The sequence below is a fragment of the Apodemus sylvaticus genome, chromosome 19, assembly GCF_947179515.1.
Source record: "Apodemus sylvaticus chromosome 19, mApoSyl1.1, whole genome shotgun sequence".
NCBI lineage: Eukaryota > Metazoa > Chordata > Mammalia > Rodentia > Muridae > Apodemus > Apodemus sylvaticus.
The window spans coordinates 5,495,582-5,521,970 of record NC_067490.1 but is presented as its reverse complement, the minus strand read 5'-3'; the positions used below and the strand labels follow the sequence as shown (position 1 = coordinate 5,521,970).

Below are 26,389 nucleotides of genomic sequence, written 5' to 3'. Positions count from 1 at the left end.
GGTGGCAGAATGGCACTGGTTAGTATCAAGGCATGCTCCTACTTTGTTATAGGGAAGGGTGGTAAGATCATAAATGCCATTCCTGTAGTCAGGGCCGAGCATGCCCTGGGCTAGGGTCTGGCCCACAGTGCGCTCTTCCCTGAGGTAGAACAGAGTGGGACAGAGCAGGAGGGAGGCAATGTGGGGAAGCCCGAGCCCCACGCCTGATAGGAACAGTGTCCTTGTGGTCAGGGTTAATGTGCTTGCTGCTTTAGAATAGTGTGTCTGCTCGCCTCCTGGGGCTTCACTCTCCAGACCCTGCCCGGTGTGATTGATTGGCCATAACCTGGTTTCCTCCAGCCAGATGACCAGTCTTTTTTCGTAGCAATGCTATTACAACACTGCCATTCAGATCCCATGACCCAGTCATTGTTTGGGGGCCAGTGCAAAGCTATCAGACACCAGCTGCTATAATTAGAAAAGGGAGAGCAGACACTCACCAGCTAGCCTCCTAGGCTGTGGCATTTACAGCACTTTTTTAAAAGTTATTCAGCCTCTTCCTCAGTTTTGCTTCCTGAAATACAAGCTGTACAGTTTTGGGTTTCTTGCATTCCAGTTTTTGTTACTGCTGTGTGCTCCCCCCCCCCCCCATTTTAATCGGAGAACAAATTGCTGTCAGCACATCGAGTTCATGTGCCAGCCACATTCAGAACAGGGTGTTCTGTGCTCTTCAAAACAAAATTGCTCTAGGGCAGTAAGAGAACAATAAGTCAGAGCTTCGGTTTAGATGATGTTTTGCAGTGGCCAGGCTCACTTGATGTGGTTACACTCTGGGGGTGCAGCTACACTTGGGTAGTTGGCTGGTCTGACTTTGCGGGGTTTGCTGGAGCACCCCTATCAGGCCACACAGACTTGTACGTCAGGAGAAAATCCTGCCACTTTTAAACTTGTTTATTTCTCTTTACCAAAAAAAAAAAAAAAATCCCTCAGTAAAAGCATCCTGTGTGCACTTCTGTGCACTTGGAGAACGCCGTAGATGGCTTACTTCCTGTAAGTCATGCTGGATGAGATTAGCAGCAGACCTCCTGAGCCCTGGAGGCCAAGCTCCCGAGTGAGTCACGGTGACTTGTATTAAATATTTATGAAATGAGTATTTGTGCTATGGAATACAGAGTCAGAAGCACCCACAGGGCTTCCAGAGACAGCAGAGCAAGTGGAGTTCCTGGGAACTGGTTGCTTCTGCATAGACTAGCTCAGAGCAAGTCCTCACTGTGCAGCGGCCTGCAAGGGCCCTGCCTGGTGCTGTGAGCTTGTTAGCAACCTTGCAGGACTTGTCACACCAGTGTTCAGAAGCCAAATAATCCAGCCTGTGATGACCTTTCTCCCTATGGATGGAGAGAATCACGGGCTGTGTTTGCCTGTTCCGATCCTTCATTGTTCCTGACGTAACATTTTATCGTGGTATGGAGGTGGTGTATGCACATCTGTGTGAGGTGAAACATATCAGGGATGTCACCAGAGATTTCTAATTTGTATTATTGTGTGTGTAAGTGTGGACATAAAGGTGAGAGGAACTGATTCTCTTCTTCTGCCATCTGAGGCTCAGGTACTAAGGTGGGATGTCAGGTGGAGACAGGCACCTTGGGCTAGCTGCTGATCTTCAGACACAGTTGGACAATTTAAAAGGCCATGTAACTCCAGGTTCTAGGGATCTGATGCCCTCTTCTGGCCGCTGTGGGCACCTGTACATACATAGCTTATATTCAAACGCACATACATAAATTAATAAAACCTTTTCCCCCCTTTTGAGATTTTATTTTATGTGTATAAGTATTTTTTATTTTTGTCTGAATATATGCATGCAGTGTCCGTGGAAGCCAAAAGAGGGCTTTAGATCCCAGGAGCTGGAGGTACAGTTAGCTATTGGCTTCCACACAGATGCTAGGAATTGAGCCTCAGGTGCTTTGCAAGTATAGCAGGTTCTCTTTCCCACTGGGCTTTCTCTCCAGCCCCAAGGTTTGCCTTCTTGCTCTCTGCCTCTATCACACCCTGACTTTCTGGTTGCTTTTTGTTTCCTTCCAACATTCATCTTTCCTGCACACAGCAATGGCTTAGCACACGGAAAGAAAATGTCTGAAATTATTTACAGACTGTGGGAATCTCACTTAAGATTTTTAATTACACTTTTATGTATTATGTATGTAAGCTTGCATGTAAAGGTGACACATTCCACTCTGCAAGTCAGTCCTGGAAACTCATCCAGGGACCCTTTGCAGAAGTCTCTGGATTTCCTGTTTTGAAAACACATCCAGGGGCTGGAGAGATGGCTCAGGGATTAAGAGCACTGACTACTCTTCTGAAAGTTTTGAGTTCAAATCCCAGCAACCACATGGTGGCTTACAACCATCTGTAGAACTACAGTGTAAATAAAATAAATAAATCTTTAAAAAAATAAAAAAGAAAACACACTCAGATTTGATCAACCAAAAGCCACAACAAATGTAGTGATAATTTCTTCCTTGCTAAAGGCTCCAAGGTAGGGAGGGGGGGTGATGGTCTGACAGTAAACCTCAGAATTTTCTCCCCCCCAAAGTATGTTGTGAGTGCCCGGATGATAAATCTCAACACTAAAGAGGCTCTCCATGGCTTGGGCAGAAGTTCCTGTGCTCATGGACAGACCATCGGTTAGTCTAAATTCAGTTTTTTAACAAATTTAAAAACAGTAGTTACATGAATTTATAGTTTTGTTTGATTTACTTATTTATTGTGGTTGTTAGGACTGAGCCTCAGGCTCTGTCCATGCTGGGCAGGTCCTCTAGCACCAAGATACGCCTCTCTCCTTACCTCCCTTTTACTTTTTATTTTGATGTAGGCTATGGTTGTCTGAAGACCTGGGCTTACAGGCCTGAGTCAGGCTTAGCTTAGATACCTAACCTAAGAACTAGCAGACACCACCTTACTCCTCAGAGAATACTCTAAGCCTCAGGCTTGTACCCAAGCCTCTGATGCTCACACTTTAAAATAAGGTTGATTCTATTTGTAAATAGAAGAGGCTGTTGGCAGCATCTCCTGCTGCCCAGCTGGATACCTCTGCTGTATGCAGCCTGCCTTGTTTTTTATTTTTATTTTGATTTTCATGTTATGTATCACTAAAAGGGGGGGGGGGGTCTGTAAGTTGGCTGTTTTATCTAGAACATTCCAAAAGTGAATATACTATATAGAAGTCATCCTATATGAGTATGGCTATAAAACAAGAGGCAGTATGTGACATCTGAGAGCTAGGCTGCTGCAGCCTTTGTCTTAAAAGAACTGACTTAGGATTTGGATCGACAACATTAAGAGCAGCCAAGACGGTGTCCATCCATACTTTCTGTGTGACTCTGAGGCCCTGGTGTATAGTTACAGCTATTTATCTTCCAGAGTTTCTCTCATTTCTCAGGCCTAGGCTAATAATGATCTGATAAAATGATTAATGAGGAATTAGCTTTGAAGTTAGTTTCCAAGACAAAACAGTCATAGACTTTGAGGGCTTTTATGAGACTGTTGAGGCCAGGTAGTAAAAGTGGGGTAAGGCCGGGCAGTGGTGGCGCACGCCTGTAATCCTAGCACTCTGGGAGGCAGAGGCAGGCGGATTTCTGAGTTCGAGGCCAGCCTGGTCTACAGAGTGGGTTCCAGGACAGCCAGAGCTATACAGAGAAACCCTGTCTCGAAAAAACCAAATGAAAAAACAAAATGTGGAATAAGTTGAAACTGGATTGCCTGGAAGATGCTGGTTACCACAAGACATGGAATTAATGTTTAAGAGATGGTGGTTTTCCAAGACTAAGGCAAATTACTGACCCAAAATAAGTTAGGCAGCCTTGTCAAGAAATATTTTAGGAATTACTAGATTTGAGGTAGTAACTACTTTTCTTGTCAGAGAGAAGTCATGGTGCCCATTGAACTGTCTTACAAGCCGTCTAGTTTTCTTACTGAGTAAAAGGCCTAATTGAAAAGTCACATAGCGTTAGCATTGCGTGGGGTCACTCAGTGCTAGGAGTGCATAAGTCCCTGAGTCAGTCCTCTGACCACACAGAAGAAGTGGAGCAAAATGAGGTACATGCCTATAGGACTAACATGCTGGGAATACAGGGGCCAGCCTGGGCTACTGTGTGGAAAGCATGTGACCTTCTCTGACACGTATGCAGTATTGGAGACTAGCATGGAGTCCTAGGCTGTATTTCTTGTTTATGTACTTCTGTCCAAGCATCTCAAACCAAAGTACTGTTACAGATGGTTATGCCTTTGTATGTATCCAGTACTAGATATATGGCCTTCCCCTAATGGTGTGTTTAAAGGAGTTGGTATATCTTGACCCTGTGTTACAGATAAGAAAATCAGTATATGTTTAACTTAAAATAAAATACCTTTGTTCTTAAACTTTCAGGCTAGGTGGGCAAAACTTCCAGAAGACACTGTGTGTCTTATGAACTGCAGGGGAATGGTGCTACTGTGCTGTGGGCCAGTCACTTGGAGGTGGTGCTGAGGGGTGGCTTATGATTGTCCTGTGTCCTCACCCTCAGTGCACCTGGAAGGCTGCTGTGGTGGAAGGATGTTTGATTGCCGAGATGTGGTGTTCACTGTTGGTGAAGGAGAAGACCACGACATTCCGATCGGAATTGACAAAGCCCTAGAGAAGATGCAGCGAGAAGAACAGTGTATTTTATATCTTGGACCACGGTAAGAAGTGAGCCCGTTTCAGTGCACAGTGCGGCTGTTTGAAGACCAAGGACTGCTTGCTCGCTCCCCCTCTCTCGCTTGCTTGGTTGTTGCAGGGAAGCCTTCGCACTGAGTTGGGTGGTGGTCAGCCGATGTTTGGGGTCTCACAGGACTGCAGAAGCTTGTGAGTGAGTTGGCGCAGCTAAAGTATGTCTAAGAACAGGACAGTCAGTGTAGCCTTGGTTTGGATTTGTTCGGCTGCCGGGATGCCACATCAGCAAAGCTTGGCTCTCCCTGTGGCTCTCTTGCTCCTCTGTTCTGAATTCAGCAGGAGGGTTTGGGGAACTGTAGTAATGCATGATTTACTACCACTTGAATCCATGCCACATTCTTATATGGAGTCCCTGAAGGAAGAAAGAGCTGGCTTGTTCTTCCTGGATCTAAAGGCAGCAGAGATGACTCATTTTTGCCTAACTTTTTCCCGTCATAAGGATAGCCATTAGCACTGCCAAGCTTAGAGCCATCCGGCATGACAGTCTCCTGTGAAAACATGCTTCCTATTATTTTTAGATCTAAAATTATACCATAAATTCATCTCTTCTATCTTGAGAAATGGGCCCCTGAGAGGACACAGGAGTGCTGCGTGCATGCAAGTGCATCTGCTTGTTCAGAGCGGCCTCCCAGAAGGCGCAGACACCACTGCTGGGCTCCTCAGACTCGAGGCTGCCCTAACTAGGAGGGGTTTGCTGTAGGTCACTCTGACGAAGCTCCTTCTTTTTTTATTGAAAGAGCTTTCCCCTTATAGAGTAGGCCCTTCATAACCTATAGTCCCTAATCTTTTCCCCTTTTTTGAGATGCATTCTTACTATGGTAGCCCTAACTGCCCTAAAACTTAATATGTGACCAAGTTGGCCTTGAACTCACAGAAATCCACCTGCCTCTGGCTCCCAAGTGCTGGAATTAAAGTTCTCTAATCATGTTTAATCTACCATTCCAAAACTAAAGCAGCTCTACACTCAGGGATCTCAGGTCTGGTCTCACAGTTCACTTCTTTAAAGATGGTTCTGTACAGTATGAGCATTCAGAAACACATGGCCCAGATCTTAGCCTTGCTGGTAGATGGTTCACCAAATTTAACAGCAGAGTGAACCAAACTACATCTGTTTGTTAGTGCAGCTAGTTTTCCGCAGTGAGTCGGTCCTGGCTGAATCCTGCTCTGCAGTCTACCAGTGGTGGCAGCTGGGCAAGTCACCTAACTCCCCCAAGCCTTGCAAAATTGCAGACACCCAAATGGAGTAATGAGGCAAATCATGTCGTTGCATACCGCTCCGCCCCCCACCCGCCCCGCTCCGCCCATTAGCTGCCCTCCCTCATTAGCTGTTACTGCTTTTAGCAATTTAGACCACAAGAAAATAGAAATCTCTGGAAGCAATGGTAGTTTTCAGATCTTTCAGGCATAAAGAGAACGTCAAGTTCTCCTACGTTGCAGTGTATGAAGGGGTACCCCCCCTTTGTGGGGTGGGGTGGGAGTGCATATGTTAGCACATCTCCAGGGCGTTGCTGGGACATGGAGTTCTGCCAGTCCATTCTCTGCAGTGCTCTCTGTACTGCCTCCATGTGCTGTGTCCTACAGTCCATGTAGGTAGAGCATCCCTGCGTACCAAGCTTGGTTTGCGTGCATGCAGCCAGTTGGCCTGTCCTAGTCAGAGTCCAGAGTCAGGGCTGCTATAAAATGCAGATGGGTTTTGTACTCAGTGTCTTCTGCATTTCCCTTCTACCCTCCCCCAGCCTCACCCCCACTTCTCCTTTGACATCCATAGACTCCTTGGCAGGACGTTTTCTTAAGAAACTAATAAAGCATTCAACTTTCTCTCTCACTGGAACACTATCTTTTCTTAGTAGTGTTCTTTAAAATATTTTGGCAAGGGTGGTCTTTAAGACCTTGCGCCCTCAGGGATTTTTTTTTCTCAATTTTTAAAAATTTGCTGTTCTCTTCAAATAAATAATTAAATATTGTGACTGATTTCTATTTAGGCTAAGTATAGATAACTAAGTTTTTTCTGTCCTTTTTCTTTATACCTATTTTGTAACAGTCCCAAACAAACCACAGGCTGCTGAGGGTGGTGAGTCTAGTTAGGAGCTGTGTGTGTCACAGCCTTACTTTTCTCAGGACAGTGAGGTCTGGACGTGGTCCTGCCTATGGGTGACCTCAGGAAGCACATGGCTCTGGCCTCAGCTTTCTCATCTGAAAGAAACAGCTGCTGAGGGCATTCCCGCTGCTGTGCCCTCCAGGGCAGCTGCCCCTCGCAGGCGCTGACTCTGGACTTCTGTTTCTGGTGATTAATTTTTCAGTCAGGCCCTACTTTGCCTAGCATGAATTAGGCATCTTTCTGTTCCACACAATCAGGCTAGCCATTCCCAGAACTGATGGCTGTGCACCCGGGTCTCTCAGGAAGGTGTGTTCTACCAATCCTGACAGAATTACTTCGTTTGAACCAGGAGAAATGGTACAAATAATCTCCTTTAATCTCTGCTTCCATTGGTAATAGTCAGGCTATGCCTGTTTCAGACTAGTCCCCTATATTCTCCAAACCACAACCCGCACCACAACCCACTGCCCTGTCACAGAGCCTTCAATGTAAGTTTCTTTTAGACAAGTTTTCACGTCCTCAGTACTATGAATGTTTTGTGGTTGATTCTGGTTGTGGCAGAAGAGGGTTGTCCTTGTCCCATTAGGATGTGCAGTGATATTTCTGACTCCTACCTGCCATCCTGTAGCAACTCTAGGCATTTCTAAATGTTCCCCTGTCAAAGAAGGGTTAAAATCAATCCAGGTAAGTGGCATGGTTCCAAAGTGATGCCAGTTCATCTGTCACATTCTTCCCTGCCTGGCAAAGACTGCCAATCATAGCATGCTCTCAGTAACAGGCTGAAGAAGTGCCCACCTGTCTGCCTCCTTTGCATCAAAGTGAGGGACAGCCCCTATTTACCACAGGCAGCACGCACGCACGCACGCACGCACGCACGCACTCCAGGGAGAAAACCTGGCTCCATTTTGGAAGATGCCACTGTCCGTTGCACCCTTCCCTCTGTTCCTTTGCTGGCGATGCCCTCCGCATGGCGTTAAGGCGCCACACCCAGGCTCTGTGTGCCTCTGCTCCAGCTGCGCCTTTTCTTGTGGAAACGGTGGAGGTGAGAAATTTTCCACCTGGAAAATTCAAAGAAGTAGAGAAGCAGCATGTGCAGCGCAGTGTGAGTTCTCTCCCACTCCCTTGGCCCTGGAGAAGGTGGGAGCCGGGCATTACAGCCTTAACCCAGTGTTTGACACCTTCCAAACCATGGCCTGGAGTGAGTTAACTGAACCTTGTGTGCCATTTCATATTTCACGAGTTGTTCGGCTCACACAGATAAATGTAGTGTTCCAATAAACTCCTTGCTATTATGCTGACAGTTGATCTACTTTTTTTTCTCCTTTTGTTTTTTTGAGACAGCTTCTCTCTTATTTATATGTAGCCTTGGCTATCCTGGAACTCACAGAAATCTGCCTGTTTCGGTTTCCCAAGTGCTAGGAATACAGACAGGTGTGTCTACCGCTCCAGGTTTGAGGCATTGCTCTAGATGCTGGGAACGCTGAAGCAGACAGACCCAGCTGCACGGGGATTCTGTCCTAGCAGACACATACACTTATTTTGCTTAAGTTCTGAACTAGTGCCCCAGAACAAGTTTACAAGAGCCAGGCGTGATGGAGTGAGTACTCCAGGGAACCGGTGCCCAGGAGGCTGTAGCGAAAGGATTGCTACAAGTTCAAGGACAGCCTGGGCTACATAGCAAGGTCCTGTCCCTAACAATGAAATTTACATAGCCTTTGGTTTTATTTAGTCTGGTCTTTTTTTTTTTTTTTTTTTTTTTAACTTTCTAAAGGGTATTTACTGCATCGTAAGCAAGATGGCTGCAGAAGTATAATCTTATATCCTTGGAGTAAGGTGCTGGATTACATGTTGTCATCTGTTTGTCAGTGTTCCTTTTAAAATCTTTTTTGTTTTGTCTTGTTTTTGTTTTTCAAGATAGAATTTCTCTTGTGTTACAAGCCCTAGCTGTCCTGGACTCGCTTAGTAGATCAGGCTGGCCTTGAACTCACAGAGATCCATCCGTCTGCCTCTGTCTCCCAAGTGCTGGAATCAGAGGTGTGTACTACCATGCACTTGTGCCTTTTAAAATCTTTAATGCCACGAGAATATAATATCATGAGAACTGTTGTCCTTGCTAATGTATTGCCCCCTTTGTTCTTTCTGATTGGAGGTGGTGCTCTTAGAAGGGGACCCAACCTTACAGTGAAAAGCTTGTTTTAAAATCCTTAGCAAACTCAGTGGATGTCACACAAGAGAACGAGGTGAGAGTAGACATGGGCGTGTGGGGAAGATTTCCTGTGGAGGAGGGAGCAGCAAGGGAGCTGGGGTAAAATGAGAGATGTTATATACAAGTATAAAGCTCTCACAGAACAGCAAAAACAATAGTAATAAAATAAAAAAGTTAAAAGTACTCAAACAGAATTGCAGGGATTTTACTACTGTAATGATTATAGTAATGGACCCCTCTGCCCTTTCTTCTCATAAAGCTTAAAGGAAAAACAGAAAGAATAAAGTCTAAAGTCAGGCATCGATATTGAACAGCATATTACACGCACTATCCCAGGCAACACAGGAACTGTGCGAGTGCACTAAGAGAAAATGGAGCCGCAGCCAGTCTAAGGAGACCACACTGTGATCCCACGCCTCTGAAACCAAAGGACGTGCCTGGAAATACACCCGATCTCCTAAGGCTTGGCTTTTTACTCTCCGTTTCAGATATGGCTTTGGAGAAGCAGGGAAGCCTAGATTTGGCATTGAGCCCAACGCTGAGCTTGTATATGAAGTTACACTTAAGAGCTTCGAAAAGGTGAGAAATCGAACATCTCTAAAATCGTCGTGGACTTCTCCATCCTGTTCCTGTAACTGTGCATTAGGTGGTTTGGCTAAATGCTGTTTTTTTCTGTGCTTGCTTTTCTTTACCGTGACTCCTGTCTCCTACACATCTGCTTAGAGCATGGAAGCTGACAGATCACAGTTGATACAGGATGGGCGAGGGGAGCCGGTGTCTTAGTTTTCACTGTGCGTGAGCCTTTTTATTTTTCTCTTTTTTTTTTTTCTTTTAACTTTTGGGTAGAATCCAAGACTTGTCCCCTTATTTGTTCCTAGGCTTGTTCTTTTTGTTCTTTTTTTTCCCAAGTTGAGGACAAAAAAGTTCACGTACTGCCAAGCAGCTCCTTAGGGGAGCTGGGCTGCAGCTTTTCAGTGCTGAACGAATTGTACACTCCACAGAGGCCCAGCCAGGGCTCCAGGTCACAATCCCAACATCTTGGCCATGGGGCCAGCAGCTGCAACTACAGACAAGAAACAAACCTGCTGCCCAGGCTGTTTCTCATACTTGTCCAAGAACAGGAGAGGGATCTGTTGTGGCTGAGGCTGGGTACCGCCTTGGACATCCTCCAACCTGGGGCCATCTCTGCAGGCTCCCAGCTGTACTTCACTGGGCAGATAGACAGTGTCCCCATAAGCTAAGTAAGCTGTCACCCACAGCATCCCCTTCCCCGAGCGCCTAAGAACTGCCCTTTTTATCACGTTTTAATTCCTACGAAATGACCATCACGTTCTGTGCACTAAGTCTTCATTAAAAATGTGACCTCCATATCATACTAAATGTCAAAAAGAGATTGTCTTCTTGTTAGTCTCTAAGTTTGGGAGAAAAAACTGGGCCTCTCCTTCCAGCACCATGCTCCCCACCACGTGGGGTGCATGCTTGCCATTCGGGCGCACGCTTGGGGTGACCTCATCTGAAGGACTGAGCTCAGTCCTGACGTCACCGTGGACTTCATTGCTAAGAGGGAGACAAGACTCTGGCGCAGGATTATCAAGGCCTTGAGCTTCCCTGACCTTTCTATAGCAGACCCTCTACCCTTGCCCTGCCTCGGTGACAACATGCCTGCCGTCACACTGCACCACAGGAGTGTGTGCTGGAGTCGCTGGGCACACTCACATGTGGAGCCTCTGGTGTTTACCTGGTTTAGTTCCCTGCCTTGTAGAAAGGGGAAAAAAAGCCAGGAGTGGTGGTGCACGCCTTTAATCCCAGCACTTGGGAGGCAGAGGCAGGCGGATTTCTGAGTTCGAGGCCAGCCTGGTCTGCAGAGTGAGTTCTAGGACAGCCAGGGCTATACAGAGAAACCCTGTCTCGAAAAACCAAAACCAAAAACCAAACAGAAAGGAAAAAAGCCAGACAAAGTGGTGTGGGACTTATAACCCCAGTGCTCCACTGGCTGAAGCAGAGTGTGTCGCTGACATGGAGGCCTGTGCTGAGGCAGATAGGAGGGACCCTGGGACTTGCTGGCCAGCCTAGCCAGTCATTGCTCCAAGTTCAGCGAGAGACGCTGTCTCAAGACATTCGGTGCTGATCTGAGACGTGGCTGTGTGGGTAGAAGCACTTCTACAGAGCCTGGAGCCTGAGCCCGGTCTCCAGAGTCCACAGAGGAGACGGCAGACGCCACAGGGCCGTGCTTTAGCCCCCACCACATGCACAGTAAGAGTAAGTGAGAGTAGTATATAAAAAGTAGTATGTTGTATGAAGTTTTTTCAATAAAGGTTTTTTAGGGACTGGAGAGATGGCTCAGTGGTTAAGAGCACTGACTGTTCTTCCAGAGGTCCTGAGTTCAAATCCCAGCAACCACATGGTGGTTCACAACCATCTGTAATAGGATCTGATGCCTTCTTCTGGTGTGTCTGAAGGCAGTTACAGTGTACTTACATACATAAAATAAATAATTCTTTTTTTAAAAAGTTTTTTTTAGTTAAAGAAAAATATATAAATAAAAAACAAATATGGTTTGTTTGGTTTTTTTGGTTTTTGAGACAGGGTTTCTCTGTGTAGCCCTGGCTGTCCTGGAACTCACTCTGTAGACCAGGCTGGCCTCGAACTCACAAATCCACCTGCCTCTGCCTCCCAAGTGCTGGGATTAAAGGCGTGTGCCACCACCACCACCACCACCACCACCACCACCACCACCACCACCCCTACCCCCACCACCACCACCCCAGCCAGTTATTCTTAAAAAAAAAAAAAAAAGTTGGGGAGTGACAGGTAGACGTGGGCCTGTGCCCTTCACATGGGTGCACACACAGAGTGAGTGACAGGTAGACGTGGGTCTGTGCCCTTCACACGGGTGCACACACAGAGTGAGTGACAGGTAGATGTGGGCCTGTGCCCTTCACACGGGTGCACACACAGGAGTGACAGGTAGATGTGGGCCTGTGCCCTTCACACGGGTGCACACACAGGAGTGAGTGACAGGTAGATGTGGGCCTGTGCCCTTCACACGGGTGCACACACAGAGTGAGTGACAGGTAGACGTGGGCCTGTGCCCTTCACACGGGTGCACACACAGGAGTGACAGGTAGATGTGGGCCTGTGCCCTTCACACGGGTGCACACACAGGAGTGAGTGACAGGTAGATGTGGGCCTGTGCCCTTCACACGGGTGCACACACAGGAGTGACAGGTAGACGTGGGCCTGTGCCCTTCACACGGGTGCACACACAGAGTGACAGGTAGACATGGGCCTGTGCCCTTCACACGGGTGCACACACAGAGTGACAGGTAGACATGGGCCTGTGCCCTTCACACGGGTGCACACACAGAGTGACAGGTAGACGTGGGCCTGTGCCCTTCACACGGGTGCACACACAGAGTGAGTGACAGGTAGACGTGGGCCTGTGCCCTTCACACGGGTGCACACACAGAGTGAGTGACAGGTAGACGTGGGCCTGTGCCCTTCACACGGGTGCACACACAGAGTGAGTGACAGGTAGACGTGGGCCTGTGCCCTTCACACGGGTGCACACACAGGAGTGACAGGTAGACGTGGGCCTGTGCCCTTCACACGGGTGTACACACAGGAGTGACAGGTAGATGTGGGCCTGTGTCCTTCACACGGGTGCACACACAAGAGTGACAGGTAGACGTGGGCCTGTGCCCTTCACACGGGTGCACACACAGAGTGACAGGTAGACGTGGGCCTGTGCCCTTCACATGGGTGCATACACAGGAGTGATTTTTTTCAACACTGAAACCAATATGGAAATGCAGACAGCTCTTGTTAACTAGGCTTTTGGTTAATTAAGCTGGCAGAGGAGATGGCTCTCTGGGTGAGAGAAACTGCTGAGTGAGCTTTGTTTAAGTGCTGGGGCCTTGAGTATGTCAGACAAGGGCTGTCTCACTGAGCCCCAGCCCAGAGCTGTTGTTCCGAGCCCTGCGTGTCCTGCTTTGGAGAGCAGGCATGCCTGATAGAAGCCACGGTGGAGTTTATGTGCAGCTCTGTAGTGGTGGTTTGCGGGAGCTCTGCCTTCACAGTCATAGTTGTTTAAAACCCCCCAGTAAAGCCGGGCATAGTGGTGTACACCCGTGACCCTAGCGCTGGGGAGGAGAAAGCCGGAGAACCCAGAGTTCAAGGTCAGCAGCCACATAGTGAGTCTGTTGTACAATCCTGTCACTCAGGAGGATCAGAAGTCAGTCTCAGCTGCATAGTAAATGGAGGCTCGCCTGAGATACACGCAGTGCTGTCTGGAAAAAAGAAAAGAAAAATTCCCCAGGTACACACCTGCAAACGGATACTGTTAGAGGCCGGGATCCATGTGGCTGTGTGAACGAGGAGCCAGCTGCCTGACTTGGGATTGTAGAAATGCACATGCTGCTTGGCCAGGGCCATGAGTAGTAATCTCACGTTCAGTTGGGAACCAAGCCTGACGAAGACGACCTGCTAGCACGACAGCAGCGCAGACTCCTTCCACCTCTCAAGAGGGCTTGCTTTGTCACCCTAAAGTGCAGCCTTGGAGAGTGCGCCATGCTTGTGTTCCCGCCTGGGCTTTGCCTCTTCACCACCCTTGGACACCATGGGCCAGAGCACAGCGGGGCACGGCACGGCCCGGGCTGGGCTATCGCACTGTCTGTTCCCCAGGCTCAGCTGGGTAACGGCATGGCCCACGCTGGGCTATCGCACTGTCTGTTCCCCAGGCTCAGCTGGGCATGGCACGGCCCGGGCTGGGCTATCGCACTGTCTGTTCCCCAGGCTCAGCTGGGCACGGCACAGCCCGGGCTGGGCTATCGCACTGTCTGTTCCTCAGGCTCAGCTGGGCACGGCACGGCCCGGCCCGGGCTGGGCTATCGCACTGTCTGTTCCCCAGGCTCAGCTGGGTAACGGCACGGCCCGGGCTGGGCTATCACACTGTTCCCCAGGCTCAGCTGGGTAACGGCACGGCCCGGGCTGGGCTATCGCACTGTCTGTTCCCCAGGCTCAGCTGGGTAACGGCACGGCCCGGGCTGGCCTATCGCACTGTCTGTTCCCCAGGCTCAGCTGGGTAACGGCACGGCCCGGGCTGGGCTATCGCACTGTCTGTTCCCCAGGCTCAGCTGGGTAACGGCACGGCCCGGGCTGGGCTATCGCACTGTCTGTTCCCCAGGCTCAGCTGGGTAACGGCACGGCCCGGGCTGGGCTATCGCACTGTCTGTTCCCCAGGCTCAGCTGGGTAATGGCACGGCCCGGGCTGGCCTATCGCACTGTCTGTTCCCCAGGCTCAGCTGCTGTGCTTTCTCCTCTGCTCATCTAACCTGTGCCACAAATCTATACGCAGGCCAAAGAATCCTGGGAGATGGACACCCAAGAAAAACTGGAGCAGGCCGCCATTGTGAAAGAAAAGGGAACTGTGTACTTCAAGGTGTGTGAGTCTCTGTAAGTCATTTCCGTTCAAATGCTTACCCAGTATCTGTGAGCCGTGCTGGGGTTCCCTCGGCCTCCATCATCACCCTGTGGTAAGACTCATCCTCAGTTCCTCCAGGCCTGCTGTGTTGTATGTAAGGATTAGTGAGCAGCGTGAGTTCGTGTGCCGGAGATAGATAACACGGGCTCCTCTTCTGTGTGCTGTGAGCAGGTGCCGCTTCCCTAGGAGCAGGGAAGTCCACCAGATCTGGCTCACTCACCTGTATCTGGGCCACTCGAGGCCTAGAGCAGCCTGGTTGTTGTCTGTGAGCAGAGAAAAGATGGAGGGTGTGACACAGGTGTTCACAGGGGTGGGCAGGATCCACACCACACTTCTTCCCTGAGTCACTAGGACACTAGACAGGAAAGAACTTGCAGATTCTTCAAATCATTTTGGATGATTTGCTCAGGTTATAATTTTGGGGTTTTTTGTTTTGTTTTGAGACAGGGTTTCTCTGTGTAGCCCTGGCTGTCCTGGAACTCACTCTGTAGACCAGGTTGGCCTCAAACTCAGAAATCTGCCTGCCTCTGCCTCCCAGAGTGCTGGGATTACAGGCATGCGCCACCACCGCCCGGCTCAGGTTATAATTTTCAATTTAAAAAAAAATTTCCAGGCTGGAGAGATGGCTCAGCAGTTGAGAGCATTGGCTCCTTTTCCAGAGGTTCTGAGTTCAGTTCCCAGCATCCACATGGTGGATCATAGCCATCTATAAAGGGATCCGATGCCCTCTTCTGGCATGCAGGTGCCCATTATGAGTACACCACTATTGTTCTTCAGACACACCAGAAGAGGGCGTCAGATCTCATTACAGATGGTTGTGAGCCACCATGTGGTTGCTGGGATTTGAACTCAGGACCTCTGGAAGAGCAGTAGGTGCTCTACCCACTGAGCCATTTCTCAAGCACCTGTTGTTTGTATTCGACATGGTTTTAAAACATTTTTGCTCTTTATTAAACAATAGCTTTCACAGCAAATATTCTCAAAATAAATGTTTAGTATTTAAGGTTTTATCAAGAGATGCCTCAGTACTTAACAGTACTGCTATTAACTGAACAAGATAAAGATGCCATTAATGGGGCTAGTGAGATGGTTCAGCGGTTAAGAGCACGACTCATGAGTTCAAATCCCAGCAACCACATGGTGGTTCACAACCATCTGTAATAAGAAACAAATAATAAACCTGTGGCCTGGAGTGAGCGAGGCTGGAGCAAGAGGGAGAAGGGAAGACAAGAGTACATTAATGGTGCCGGCTGGGTACCAGGAAGGCCTGCCGACCGGAATGGACGACATAGCATCCAGGGATGACCAGGCTCGGCCTTCCCAGGGACCTGATGAGGAGAAAGTACTGAGCCTTGTGGAAGGCACAGTGATGTGATATCTTTACAGCTGCCCTGGGGGGGTCACCACGTGCTTTATCACGCGGGCTGACGCCCACACTCATTAAATAACATGTCAGAATGCTGGGCCCATTGCTTGCCGGCCGATCCCAAATACCTGCCGTCTCCACATCAAGTGAAGGGCCTCGTGTTGAGAGTTCAGAGCCCGCAGTCTTCTGCTGGGCTGGGTGGCACTGTGGAAGCAGTTGACTCCAGTCTCTACCTCGTAGAGAGGAGATCCAAGACAGAAGCCAGCTTTGTTGATACACCTTTAATCCCAGGGCTCTGCATGCAGAAGCAAGTTTCTGAGTTTGAGGCCAGCCTGGCCTACAGAGCAAATTCTACTATGTAGCTAGGGCTACGTAGTGAGACCCTGCCTCAAACAAACAAAAAGTACTTGGAGGGAACCCAAGTTTTCTTTGCAGTTCTTTCTTTTAACAGCAGACTTTAAACACAATTGTTGGCATTTTTGTTTGTTGTTTGGTCGGGTTTTTATAGCACTATCAAAGACCTGAGGCTACTCTTCATGAGCCTCTGACTGAGAGATGCTGTCACATCCACAGCCTTAGGCCTTACCGCCACGGGTTGAAGGGTAAACATCACGTGGGACAACTGCAGAACTGTGGGGCCATAGTCACAGAGGCAGGGTGTATTTGTAACTAAGTTATAAGCTAATGTGTGGCTCCTCAGCAGCCAAGCAGATGGTGATAGGACCCTGAGTGGGGGTCTAGGGACCAGGCTACCGCTGTCCTGTCACTGAGGCCCCCCCACCTGTGTGGCCAAGAGCGCCACAGGGGTGATGTGTGTATTTCAACATGCTTCAGATCTTCCTAAAATGACCAGTCTGGATAAACTCCGGACCATCTATCACACACATGGAACACATTATTTTTAACATGTAATTTGATAGAAAAAAATCTTTCAAAACATCAATTTGTTGGGGAAAAAGATTAATGAAAGGTTCAAAACCACTGACCTAAGACTTACCCCAGAATGTCTCTGGACATTTTGTCCCACGGAGCACTTCCTGAAGGCACCTTCCTTCCCTTTTTTTTTTTTTTTAAGATTTATTTATTCTTATATGTTAAGTACACTGTAGCTGTCCTTGGACACACCAGAAGAGGGCATCAGATCTCATTACAGATGATTGTGAGCCACCATGTGGTTGCTGGGATTTGAACTCAGAACCTTCGGAAGAACAGTCAGTGCTCTTAACCACTGAGCCATCTCACTAGCCCCATCCTTCCTTCCTTCCTCATTCTAGGTGAGGAGCACAGCCCCTTACCTCCCACCCCCAGTGAGGCTGTCGGCTTCAGAGGCGGTGGACTGTCTTCTGTCCACAGTTCCTTCTCCCTCAAGGCCTTTCTTTTTGCTGCACTGCTCTGACCAGCAGCATCTTCCCAGGGTATCTGATGTGACATGTGCAGCCTGCAGTGTGGGTGACTGCAGGGGCAGGCTGGACTCTCAACCTCTGAACACTGATTCAGAGACACAGGAAAGCACTGTCCTCATCCAGTTCTGAAAGTCATGGTCAGGCACCTGACAGTGTCACTGCACAAGGGAAGCTAAGGCTCTGCTGTGTGCGGGCATCTTGCGCCCTCTAGTGCTCCTTGGGAAGGAAGTGTGGCTGAGGCTGGCCAACTGTGCTTGAGGGCTGGAGGATGTGGAGAACTCTGCAGTATGGTGGCCTCACTGTCCTGAGTACAGTCGGGTGGGTCTGCCTGCCCTTGTGCCATCGCACAGGAAGGGTCCTCCGTACGCAGGTTAATTGCTGTGCAGAGAGCGACCCTCACCTATATCCCTGTTTTCCTTGTATGGTTCTACCTGGGACAGTCGGTTGGCACCCTGTCTCCACCCTGCAGTTTGTTGTTTAGAGAATGTGCTGTGTGCAACCTTCTGTTGTTTACAACTATCAGAATTCATTAGGCAGCAGGACCATGTCTAGAACCAGCGGCTCACAAGGCTCCAATACTGTGCATATCAGGCATTTACAACATGATTCGTAACACTAGCAAAATTACAGTTATGAAGTAGCAACAAAAATAGTTTTATTGTTGGGAGTCACCATACATGGAAAACTGTATTAACGGTCTCAGCGTTAGCAAGGTGGAGAACCACTGCCCTGGAGGGAACAAGACTGCAATTGGCGCTAGACTTGCCAATTTAGCAAGGCCTTTTCTGGGTGAAATAAAACTATAGGCCTGGAGACGTAGCGGGTATGGTGCTTGCTAAGTGTGCAGGAGGCCATGGTGCGGCAGAGGAGGCTGCTAGAACAGACGAGAGCGGGACAGTCTCTCACACATGGAGTTTGCTCTCCAGGGTTATGTACACTGTATGCTACCGATGGCCTGTGCGTGTCCCCACTGCCCACGGTCACCCACACTTAGTGACATGGTGCAGGGTACAGCCACAGCACTGCAGCTCTGCCTCTGCTGACTGCTGCTTTTACTGCTCCTGGGAACTGAGCACTTGCACAGTCTGCTGTAGACAGCCCAGGCCTGCTGGGTGGGCACTGCCAGTTACCATATTGCAATATTTACTACCAGTGCTGAATGCCAGGAGAAAAGAGGAAAGTCCCCTCCTCTTCCATAAGCCAAACAGCTCACCATCCTTTTGAAAGACTGAGGAATGTTGGCTCCAAATGCTGTAACCTCCTGCTGCCAGGATGAGAGAACGCCGAACAGCACGCTTCGGGGCTGCCCTGGTCCAGGCCACCTCACAGGCCCAAGACAGGAGATAGCATGGGGCTGGTGTGCAGGCCTGTTCCTGAGGGCGTGAGGCAGGCCGTGCCCACGCTCCACTGTGTCCTTTCCACAGCGATACAAATCCTTTGGGGCTCTCTCTCCTAGGGAGGCAAGTATATGCAGGCCGTGATTCAGTACGGGAAGATTGTGTCCTGGCTGGAGATGGAGTACGGCCTGTCAGAGAAGGAGTCCAAAGCCTCCGAGTCCTTCCTGCTCGCAGCCTTCCTGAACCTAGCCATGTGCTACCTGAAGCTCAGAGAGTACAACAAAGCCGTGGAGTGCTGCGACAAGGTGGGTGAGCCGCACCTCACTCACACACACACACACACACTCCACAGCACCACCGCCCCTTCGGGCTGCTTCTCCCTGGGCAGCATGAGCTGGGACACCCTAAAGGATTGGGCTTTCTATGCGCTACTTCATCCTGCATTTCCTATAAAACCGTTGTCAGAATTGATAGCAGGCCTCCCTCATCTGGGAGCTTCCTGACCCTGGTCCTCAGTATGAGAGTAGACAGAGAGCCCCCAGACAGAGAGGCTGGGATTGAACCCAGGGCACTGTGCATGCTAGACAAAGCATTGAACATTCTGCCTACCCACAGTAACACACTTCCTCCTGCAAGCCACACCTCCTAACCCCTAATCCTTCCAATTCCTGAAACAGTTCCATTCCCTGGTGATGATGTATTCAAACATAAAAGCCACCGGGCGGTGGTGGCGCGCACCTGTAATCTCAGCACTTGGGAGGCAGAGGCAGGCGGATTTCTGAATTCGAGGCCAGCCTGGTCTACAGAGTGAGTTCCAGGACAGCTAGGGCTACACAGAGAAACCCTGTCTCAAAAAACCAAATCTAAAAAACCAAAAAAAAAAAAAAAGTTTGTGCTTTTTTTTTTTTAATATATAGCTGTTACTAAGTTCAGAATTTAAGCACACAAGAAAGCCCAACTATAAAATTCCCATCAGCTTTCTCTATAATGTGTGTGTATGTGCAGGTGCTCCCTGGGTCCAGAGGAGGGCGTCAGACCCGTGGGTCAGGGGCTTGGGTCTTAGGCAGCTGTGATGGGGATCTGAACTCAGGATTCCTAAGAGAGCCCTCCTCTCAGCCCCCTCCCCACCCATCAAACATCTACTATGTGGGAGAGGTTGTCAGTATCAGTGTGCGTGTGACACAGGCGTCCGTTCTCCTTCCCCCTGTGGAAGGGCCAAGTTCAGTTTGTGCCACTCATCAGCAGGTGCCCTCCATGAGTCTCTCCCCCTCCCAGGTCAGCAGCAGCAGAGATCCCTTCTAGTTTTTCTAAATGATGAATAACATGTTTATTTTTTTTCAGACAAGTTTGACTTCAGACTTGCCATGTAGCTGAATTTGTGGTCCTCCTGCCTCCACCTCCTGTCGGTGGTTTGGTTTGGTTGGTTAGTTGATTTGGGTTTGATTTTTTTTTTTTTTTGGTTTGGTTTTGGTTTTAAGCTAGGGATAAAACTCAGTATTTTGTATGTATTAGGCAAGCTAACCTGAGCACCAGCCTCTGCATATGTATTTTTAAATTAAAATACATAGATTTAAGGCTGGTAAGATGGCTCAGAGGCTGTAAGAGTACTCGCTGGGCAAGTGTATGGGGCCCGAGCTGGGATCTTGGCACTCACATACCAAGCCTGGTCTAACCCACAGAGGATCGCTAGTGTTTGCTGGGAGCACTGAGTAAGTGAGGATAGGAGGATCGCTAGTGTTTGCTGGGAGCACTGAGTAAGTGAGGATAGGAGGATCACTAGTGTTTGCTGGGAGCACTGAGTGAGGATAGGAGGATCGCTAGTGTTTGCTGGCTGCCAGCCTCTCTGAAAACTTGAAAATTGTGAGCTCCAGGTTCAGGAAGAGACCCTACCTCGAAAGAAATAAACAGAATAGAAGGGAAGATACCTGTCGTGTGTGTGTGTGTGTGTGTGTGTGTGTGTGTGTGTGTGTGTGCGCGCGCGCGCGTGCTCGTGCGTGTACATCTGCACACACTTGTATAATACATGACCCAAAAATAAATATAAAAACTGAATAGAGAAAGGTTGGACATGTTATGTGAAAGCGGCACTCTGCACATCAGATGAGCACGTTCTGTGTCTCCCCTCACTGCATGGTGTGAAAAGACTCACTCTCTTAAGATCCAGTCTGTGAATCATGGGCTTTGCTTAACTGATTCTCCTCACAGGAAGATTTCAGGGCTTGTTTTTATTATAAGTGTCATCATAATTCTAAGAGATGTAAGAAAGGCTATTTAGTGTTTGTCTTCATGTGCTTCTGGGGTGTTTCCCCAGGATAACCCACTAGAAGTAGAGTGCTAGAGATAAGCACGTTTAAAGCGTGAGGGCTGTGAAAATGGAAAGTGTCTGTGATGTAGTCCTAAGGACCAGAGCCTCGTCCCTGGGCCCACAGAAAACTGTGCACCAGGAGCTGAAGAGGTGGCTCGGTGGTGAAGGCACATGGTGGCTCATAGTCATCTGTAACTCGAGTGCCTCTTCTGGCTTATACAGGTGTGCAAGCAGAGCACAGACATATATGCCAACAAAACACGCACACGCACACACACTAATTCCAGGCTACCTGTTATGGTAATATCAGTGTTGGCTAAGGCAACTCTCCAGGGCTCACCAGCTGGCCAGCCTAGCCTATGCAACAAACCCCAGGCTAGTTAGGGGTTAGCCTAGGGGACAAGCTCCTAAAGAATGACATCAGAGCTGGACAGCTGGCCTACACACACACAAATACACACACACACACACACACATCGGGTGGGGTCAGTGTGACATGTAGTTCATAGGATTCGATTCAGGTTTGGCAGGCTGGTGCTGTGGGTAGAGAACGGTGCAGCAAGTGACACCCCCACCCCCACCCCCATTCAGTGAGGACTCAGTGGTGAGGCACCTCAGCATCCAGACATCGCTCTCAATGCCATCTGGGGACCAAGGCTTCAACCCTGAACTGGAGACATTTTATACTAAAATACCGATGGGGAGTGACTTTGGCCACTGTCTGATTGTTCCATGACCCTGTCCATACCTCTGCTTATCGCGGTGTGCGTTCACTGTCTGTGCACTGAGGTGACAAGCAGCAGGCGTCCCTTCTAAACTGGCCCATCTGTTCTTAGGCCCTTGGACTAGACAGCGCCAATGAGAAAGGCTTGTACAGAAGAGGCGAAGCCCAGCTGCTCATGAACGAGTTCGAGTCCGCCAGAGGTGACTTCGAGAAGGTGCTGGAGGTCAACCCCCAGAACAAGGCCGCGCGGCTGCAGATCTCCATGTGCCAGAGGAAGGCGAAGGAGCACAACGAGCGGGACCGCAGGGTGTACGCCAACATGTTCAAGAAGTTCGCAGAGCAGGACGCCAAGGTGCGCGGGCCCCACGCAGCCCGGGATCAGGGTTGGGAAGCAGAGGCAGAGGTAGGCAGGTCTCTGAATTGGAGGCCAGCCTGGTCTACAGAACTAGTTCCAGGACACACAGAGAAACCCTGTCTCGACAAAACAGTGGCAACAACAACAACAAAAACCCTAAGCCCTTCAGTGTTGTTTCTGTAGTGATGCTTCCTAGTTGAGTCTAGACTGGATTGGAAAGAGGTGTCCCTGTATACTCTGCTGTCACCTGGAGCCTTGCTGGCCGTGGCGTGTCTGAACACAGGTCAGCTTCTTGCCCCACAGCCATCCTATGGTGCCAGGTCTGTCCTCATCGTCAGCTACCAGTAGCACAGGGACTCGGTGATTCAACAGCTGCCTGAAGGAGCCAGCTCTTCCACTGCACGCTGCCCCTGCTTACCTAGTGTGCACCCCAGATGCAAGCATAGACCTGATAGGGCCATCTTGGGAAGGCGGGCTTAGGTAACGTCCTCTCCTCCTTTGACCCTCAGGAAGAAGCCAGCAGAGCAGTGAGCAGGAAGGCTGGAGAGGGAGCTGCCGGCAAGCAGTGCAAGAGCCAGGCCGTGGAAGGAGGGAAGGCCCAAGGCCACGTATGACGCCACGCCAAGGAGGGAAGAGAGTCGTCATGAACTCGGCCCTCCGCACTGGGCTCGCCCACTGAGGACTGAAGTGTTTAGTGTAAGGTTTGTTAGTCTCTGTGATTCGGAAGCCAGGGGCAGTACCGTAGCTTCCCAAGTAACCACCTGCTGCTGCCAGGCCTGGGGAGGGACATGCCGGGGCACAGCAGAGGAGGCCAAGCCAGCAGCTCAGGCTAGCCCATTTCAGTCTGTCACCTTCCATTGTCCCGCACAGCATCCCTTGTGATCCTAGGGCCCAGCTGCTGTGGGATCTACGTCTGCACTATCTATGGTCACTCTGCAGAAACCGTTGATAAAACCAACTCGGTGGATCTCTGCTTCCCTATTGGTGGGCACAGCAGGGTGAGGAGATTGTTTAGCACTGACTCGCCGAGTAGGAACACAAGCCCACCAAGGTCCACAGCTGGGTCTCTGGCCGCTTGCCTGCCTTCCAAGTCCCCTTCTCAGACTCCCGAGTGTGGCTTTCTGTCCTAGCCAGCATGTCCCATGGACCATTGTTCCTCCAGCACCCTTCATTAGTGACAGCAGGAGGCGTGTCCCGGGCAGCTTTCTCTGTTTCGGGTGGGTTTCTGAGGTGTGGAGAGCGGTCAGAAGTGGGCTTATCCGCCCCGCTGTTCATCCCTCTCAAGGACAATGTTAGCGCGCAGTCCTCCATGCTCTCCTGTGTTCCCGTTCTCTGCCTTGCTGTGAAGACTCTGAGGCTTGCTCTTGCCCTGGGCTGGGGTGGACTGACGTCCGTATCCAGCGAGGACTGACGGGTTGCCCTTTTTTTGTTATTATGATTACCTACTTGTAAACGTGTATACTGATTTTTGGAAGGAACGTCACACTCCTCTATCATGCAAAAATATTTTTCAATTTTTACTTTTTAGCTTGTGTTTTGAAAGGCAAACTCTGGGAGGTTTAAAACAGGTAGTTACTCTTAGAGTGAGGTACCTGGAAGTCCCACAGGTAGATGCCTCACCCTGCACTGCAGCCTCAGTGTTCTGGTGGGAGCTGTGAGGGTTGCTGGCTTCAGGTGTACACATATCAAGCCAAAGTCTCCAAAACTTGGGCATTGAATTAGGGCTAATCTTAGTTTTGGAGTTGGGTTTTCGTCCTACAGGTTATGGACGGGATTGAGCATGGCTGGCTTCTCCACAGCCATGGGGACCCCCGTGGGGACACACCCACCAGCCCAATAATCCATGCACCTCTGCCTAAACAGCTCACTTCCAGCCCTAAGGACCACTGTGCTCAAGATGTGTGGCTTTAGTGAGACAGTCTCGTTGTTGTCAGTTGTTAGGCCAGGGCCTTCAGACCTGCAGGACCGCTGTTCCCTCCTTTCCAGTTCTGCTCTGCCTGCAGCCGATGCGTGGAGCAGTGAAGGAGCCCTCCAAGTTCACATCTGCTCTTCTGCACTTCACACCCATGTTTTAGAGCCCTGGTCTCACCCAGGACGTACTACAGAGCGGGAGTTGACTCTGCATGTAGTGCGCTAGCGTTTGTAGTTCCCTTGACTAGAATTGCAGAGGCAGGGAGCCCGTGCTGGAAGTTGAGCTTAACAAGTTAGATCTTTACAGAAAAACTTCTTCAAAGACTTGGGTGACCCTCACCCAGCTGTCTCCCAAGTGCGTGTTGTGGGCCACGGAGACTGGTATGGGAAGGGGACGGTCAAAGTTCCGAGCCAGAGATGGCAGGGCACTCGGCACCACTAGATTTTACATGCTCTTGTATTCAGTGACTTCAGACCATTTTTATGAAAATCAGAAGATGTCTTCAAACACCCTTAGACTGGATAGAGTGATGGGTAAGCAGGTAATACATTGAAATTTTGGTTTTTAAAAAATCACTTAGATGCTGGGAGTAATGGTGACACACACCTTTGATCCCGTGACTTGGGAGACCCTGTCTCAAAATAAAAAAAAAATCATTTAGATGCATTTTGTGTTCCTTAAATAAATTTTTTAAAAAGTAGTTTTTCATTGTTTGTGGCTTGGTTTGTTTGTGTTGTTGTTCATTTGATTTTTACAATTTACTTTTATCTCTGCGTGCTTGAGAGTATTTGTGTCCAGTTGCCCTTGGGGACCAAAAAAGGACTTTGAATCTCCTTGAAATGAAGGTAAGGACAGTTGTGAGCCAAATGTGGGTGTGGAGAACTGAATCAAGTCCTCTGAAAAGAGGAAATTCTCCTAACTTCCGGGCCACCCCCTCCCACTCCTCCATTGTTGAATTTGACTTAAACACATGTTTTTTATGATTTTATGTGTATGCATGTTTTTTGCAATACTTTATTGAGTTCCTCTGTAACCCTTCTAACCCCTACCCTAGGTAGGGGAGGAAGAAGGTTAGAGGGGAAGGGGGCGTGGATCTTTTCAGAGTGCTTCTTGCTGATTAGGGGCGTTGAGTTCCTTGGGTCAAGTCCAATCTTCTGTCTCTTCGCTCATGGACAGGTGACAGACCACAGCAGCAACGGAAGCAGCAGCTCTTCTCAGAGCTCTGGCATTTATACCCTGTGAGAAGTTCCCAGAATCTCAAATGTCACACACTTGTAGAAACTATCTGCAGCTGGGAAAGCCATGCCTCTTCAAGAGCACGAGGCAGATCATAGCCAGCTGCTGTGGAGCAGTCTCTAGTCCCACATGTGGAATAAAAATGAACAGTCACATAACCTAACTGGGTTTATTAAGAAACCAAAATTGGGCCGGGCGGTGGTGGCGCATGCCTGTAACCCCAGCACTCTGGGAGGCAGAAGCAGGCAGGCGGATTTCTGAGGTCGAGGCCAGCCTGGTCTACAGAGTGAGTTCCAGGACAGCCAGGGCTATACAGAGAAACCCTGTCTCAAAAAAACCAAATCCAAAAAAATCAAAAGACAAAAAAGAAACCAAAATTCTCACCACAGGTGTGGGTGTCTACCTGCATGTGGATGGATACAGCATGAGCATGTGGTGCCTGGGGAGGGGAGAAGAGGGTACCTGATTCCACGGAGCTGGAGTCCCATGGCTGAGAGCTGTGGGTCTTGGAACTGAACCCAGGTCCTTGGGAAGAGCAGCCAGTGCTCTGACCACTGAGCCATCTCTTCAGCCCCTGATTAAATAGTATAAAGAAAGAAAGGTCTACAGCCATCATGCCCTAAACCCGTTGAATCGCCACTGATCTCAGAAGCTAAACAGACTGTCCTTAGTTACTGCTTCATTGCTGTGATAACATACCATGACCAAGGTAATATAAGGAAGAGATTATTTGGGGCTTGCAATTTCAGAGATAAGGATCCATGTAGGTGGGCTGGAGAGATGTCTCAGAGGTCAAGAGCACTGACTACTTATAGATATCCTGAGTTCAAGTCCCAGCAACCACATGGTAGCTCATAGCCATCTATAATGAGGTCTGGTGCCCTCTTCTGGCATGCAGGCAAGCAGAACATTGTGTACATAATAAATCTTTGGTGGGGGAGGTGGGGCTGGAGAGATGGCTTCAGAAGGTCCTGAGTTCAAATCCCAGCAACCACATGGTGGCTTACAAACATCTGGTGGAATCCGACATCCTCTTCTGGTGTGTAGATGAACACTCATACATAAATAAGTAAATCTTTTTCTTTCTTACCAATGGATAATCCAGCTTTTTAACTGACTTAGGAAACCATGCATATTCCCACTAATAAATAGATAAAACAGAAATGACCATCTCAGGTAGTATCTTGTGCTCAATGTGTTTTACCTGGAAAATCCAGATTCCCAGCGCGTATGCCC

The 26,389-nt window shown here is 49.2% G+C and overlaps 1 protein-coding gene and 1 long non-coding RNA gene across 11 annotated transcripts in view; both read left to right on the top strand.

Moving 5' to 3' along the window:
* Fkbp5 (FKBP prolyl isomerase 5) overlaps positions 1-24,617 on the top strand; it is a 109,799-nt gene extending 85,182 nt beyond the window's left edge. For both annotated transcript variants that reach the window (XM_052163002.1, XM_052163001.1), the window contains exons 6-11: positions 4,542-4,698; positions 9,522-9,612; positions 14,390-14,473; positions 18,741-18,926; positions 21,763-22,002; positions 22,515-24,617. In XM_052163002.1, coding sequence (XP_052018962.1) covers positions 4,542-4,698; positions 9,522-9,612; positions 14,390-14,473; positions 18,741-18,926; positions 21,763-22,002; positions 22,515-22,619 — 863 coding nt within the window. In that variant the 3' untranslated portion in view covers positions 22,620-24,617. The remainder of the gene's footprint in view (positions 1-4,541; positions 4,699-9,521; positions 9,613-14,389; positions 14,474-18,740; positions 18,927-21,762; positions 22,003-22,514) is intronic.
* On the top strand, positions 11,899-14,383 carry LOC127669138 (uncharacterized). Of its 9 annotated transcripts, XR_007974302.1 has the most exons (5): positions 11,899-11,950; positions 12,001-12,107; positions 12,158-12,261; positions 12,409-12,667; positions 12,767-14,383. It is a non-coding gene; the product is annotated as an uncharacterized LOC127669138 (long non-coding RNA). The 9 variants fall into 9 exon arrangements; XR_007974298.1 differs by lacking the exon at positions 12,158-12,261 and having other exon boundaries at positions 12,409-12,617; XR_007974300.1 differs by lacking the exon at positions 12,158-12,261 and having other exon boundaries at positions 12,409-12,617; positions 12,718-14,383.
* Positions 24,618-26,389: the final 1,772 nt, after the last annotated feature.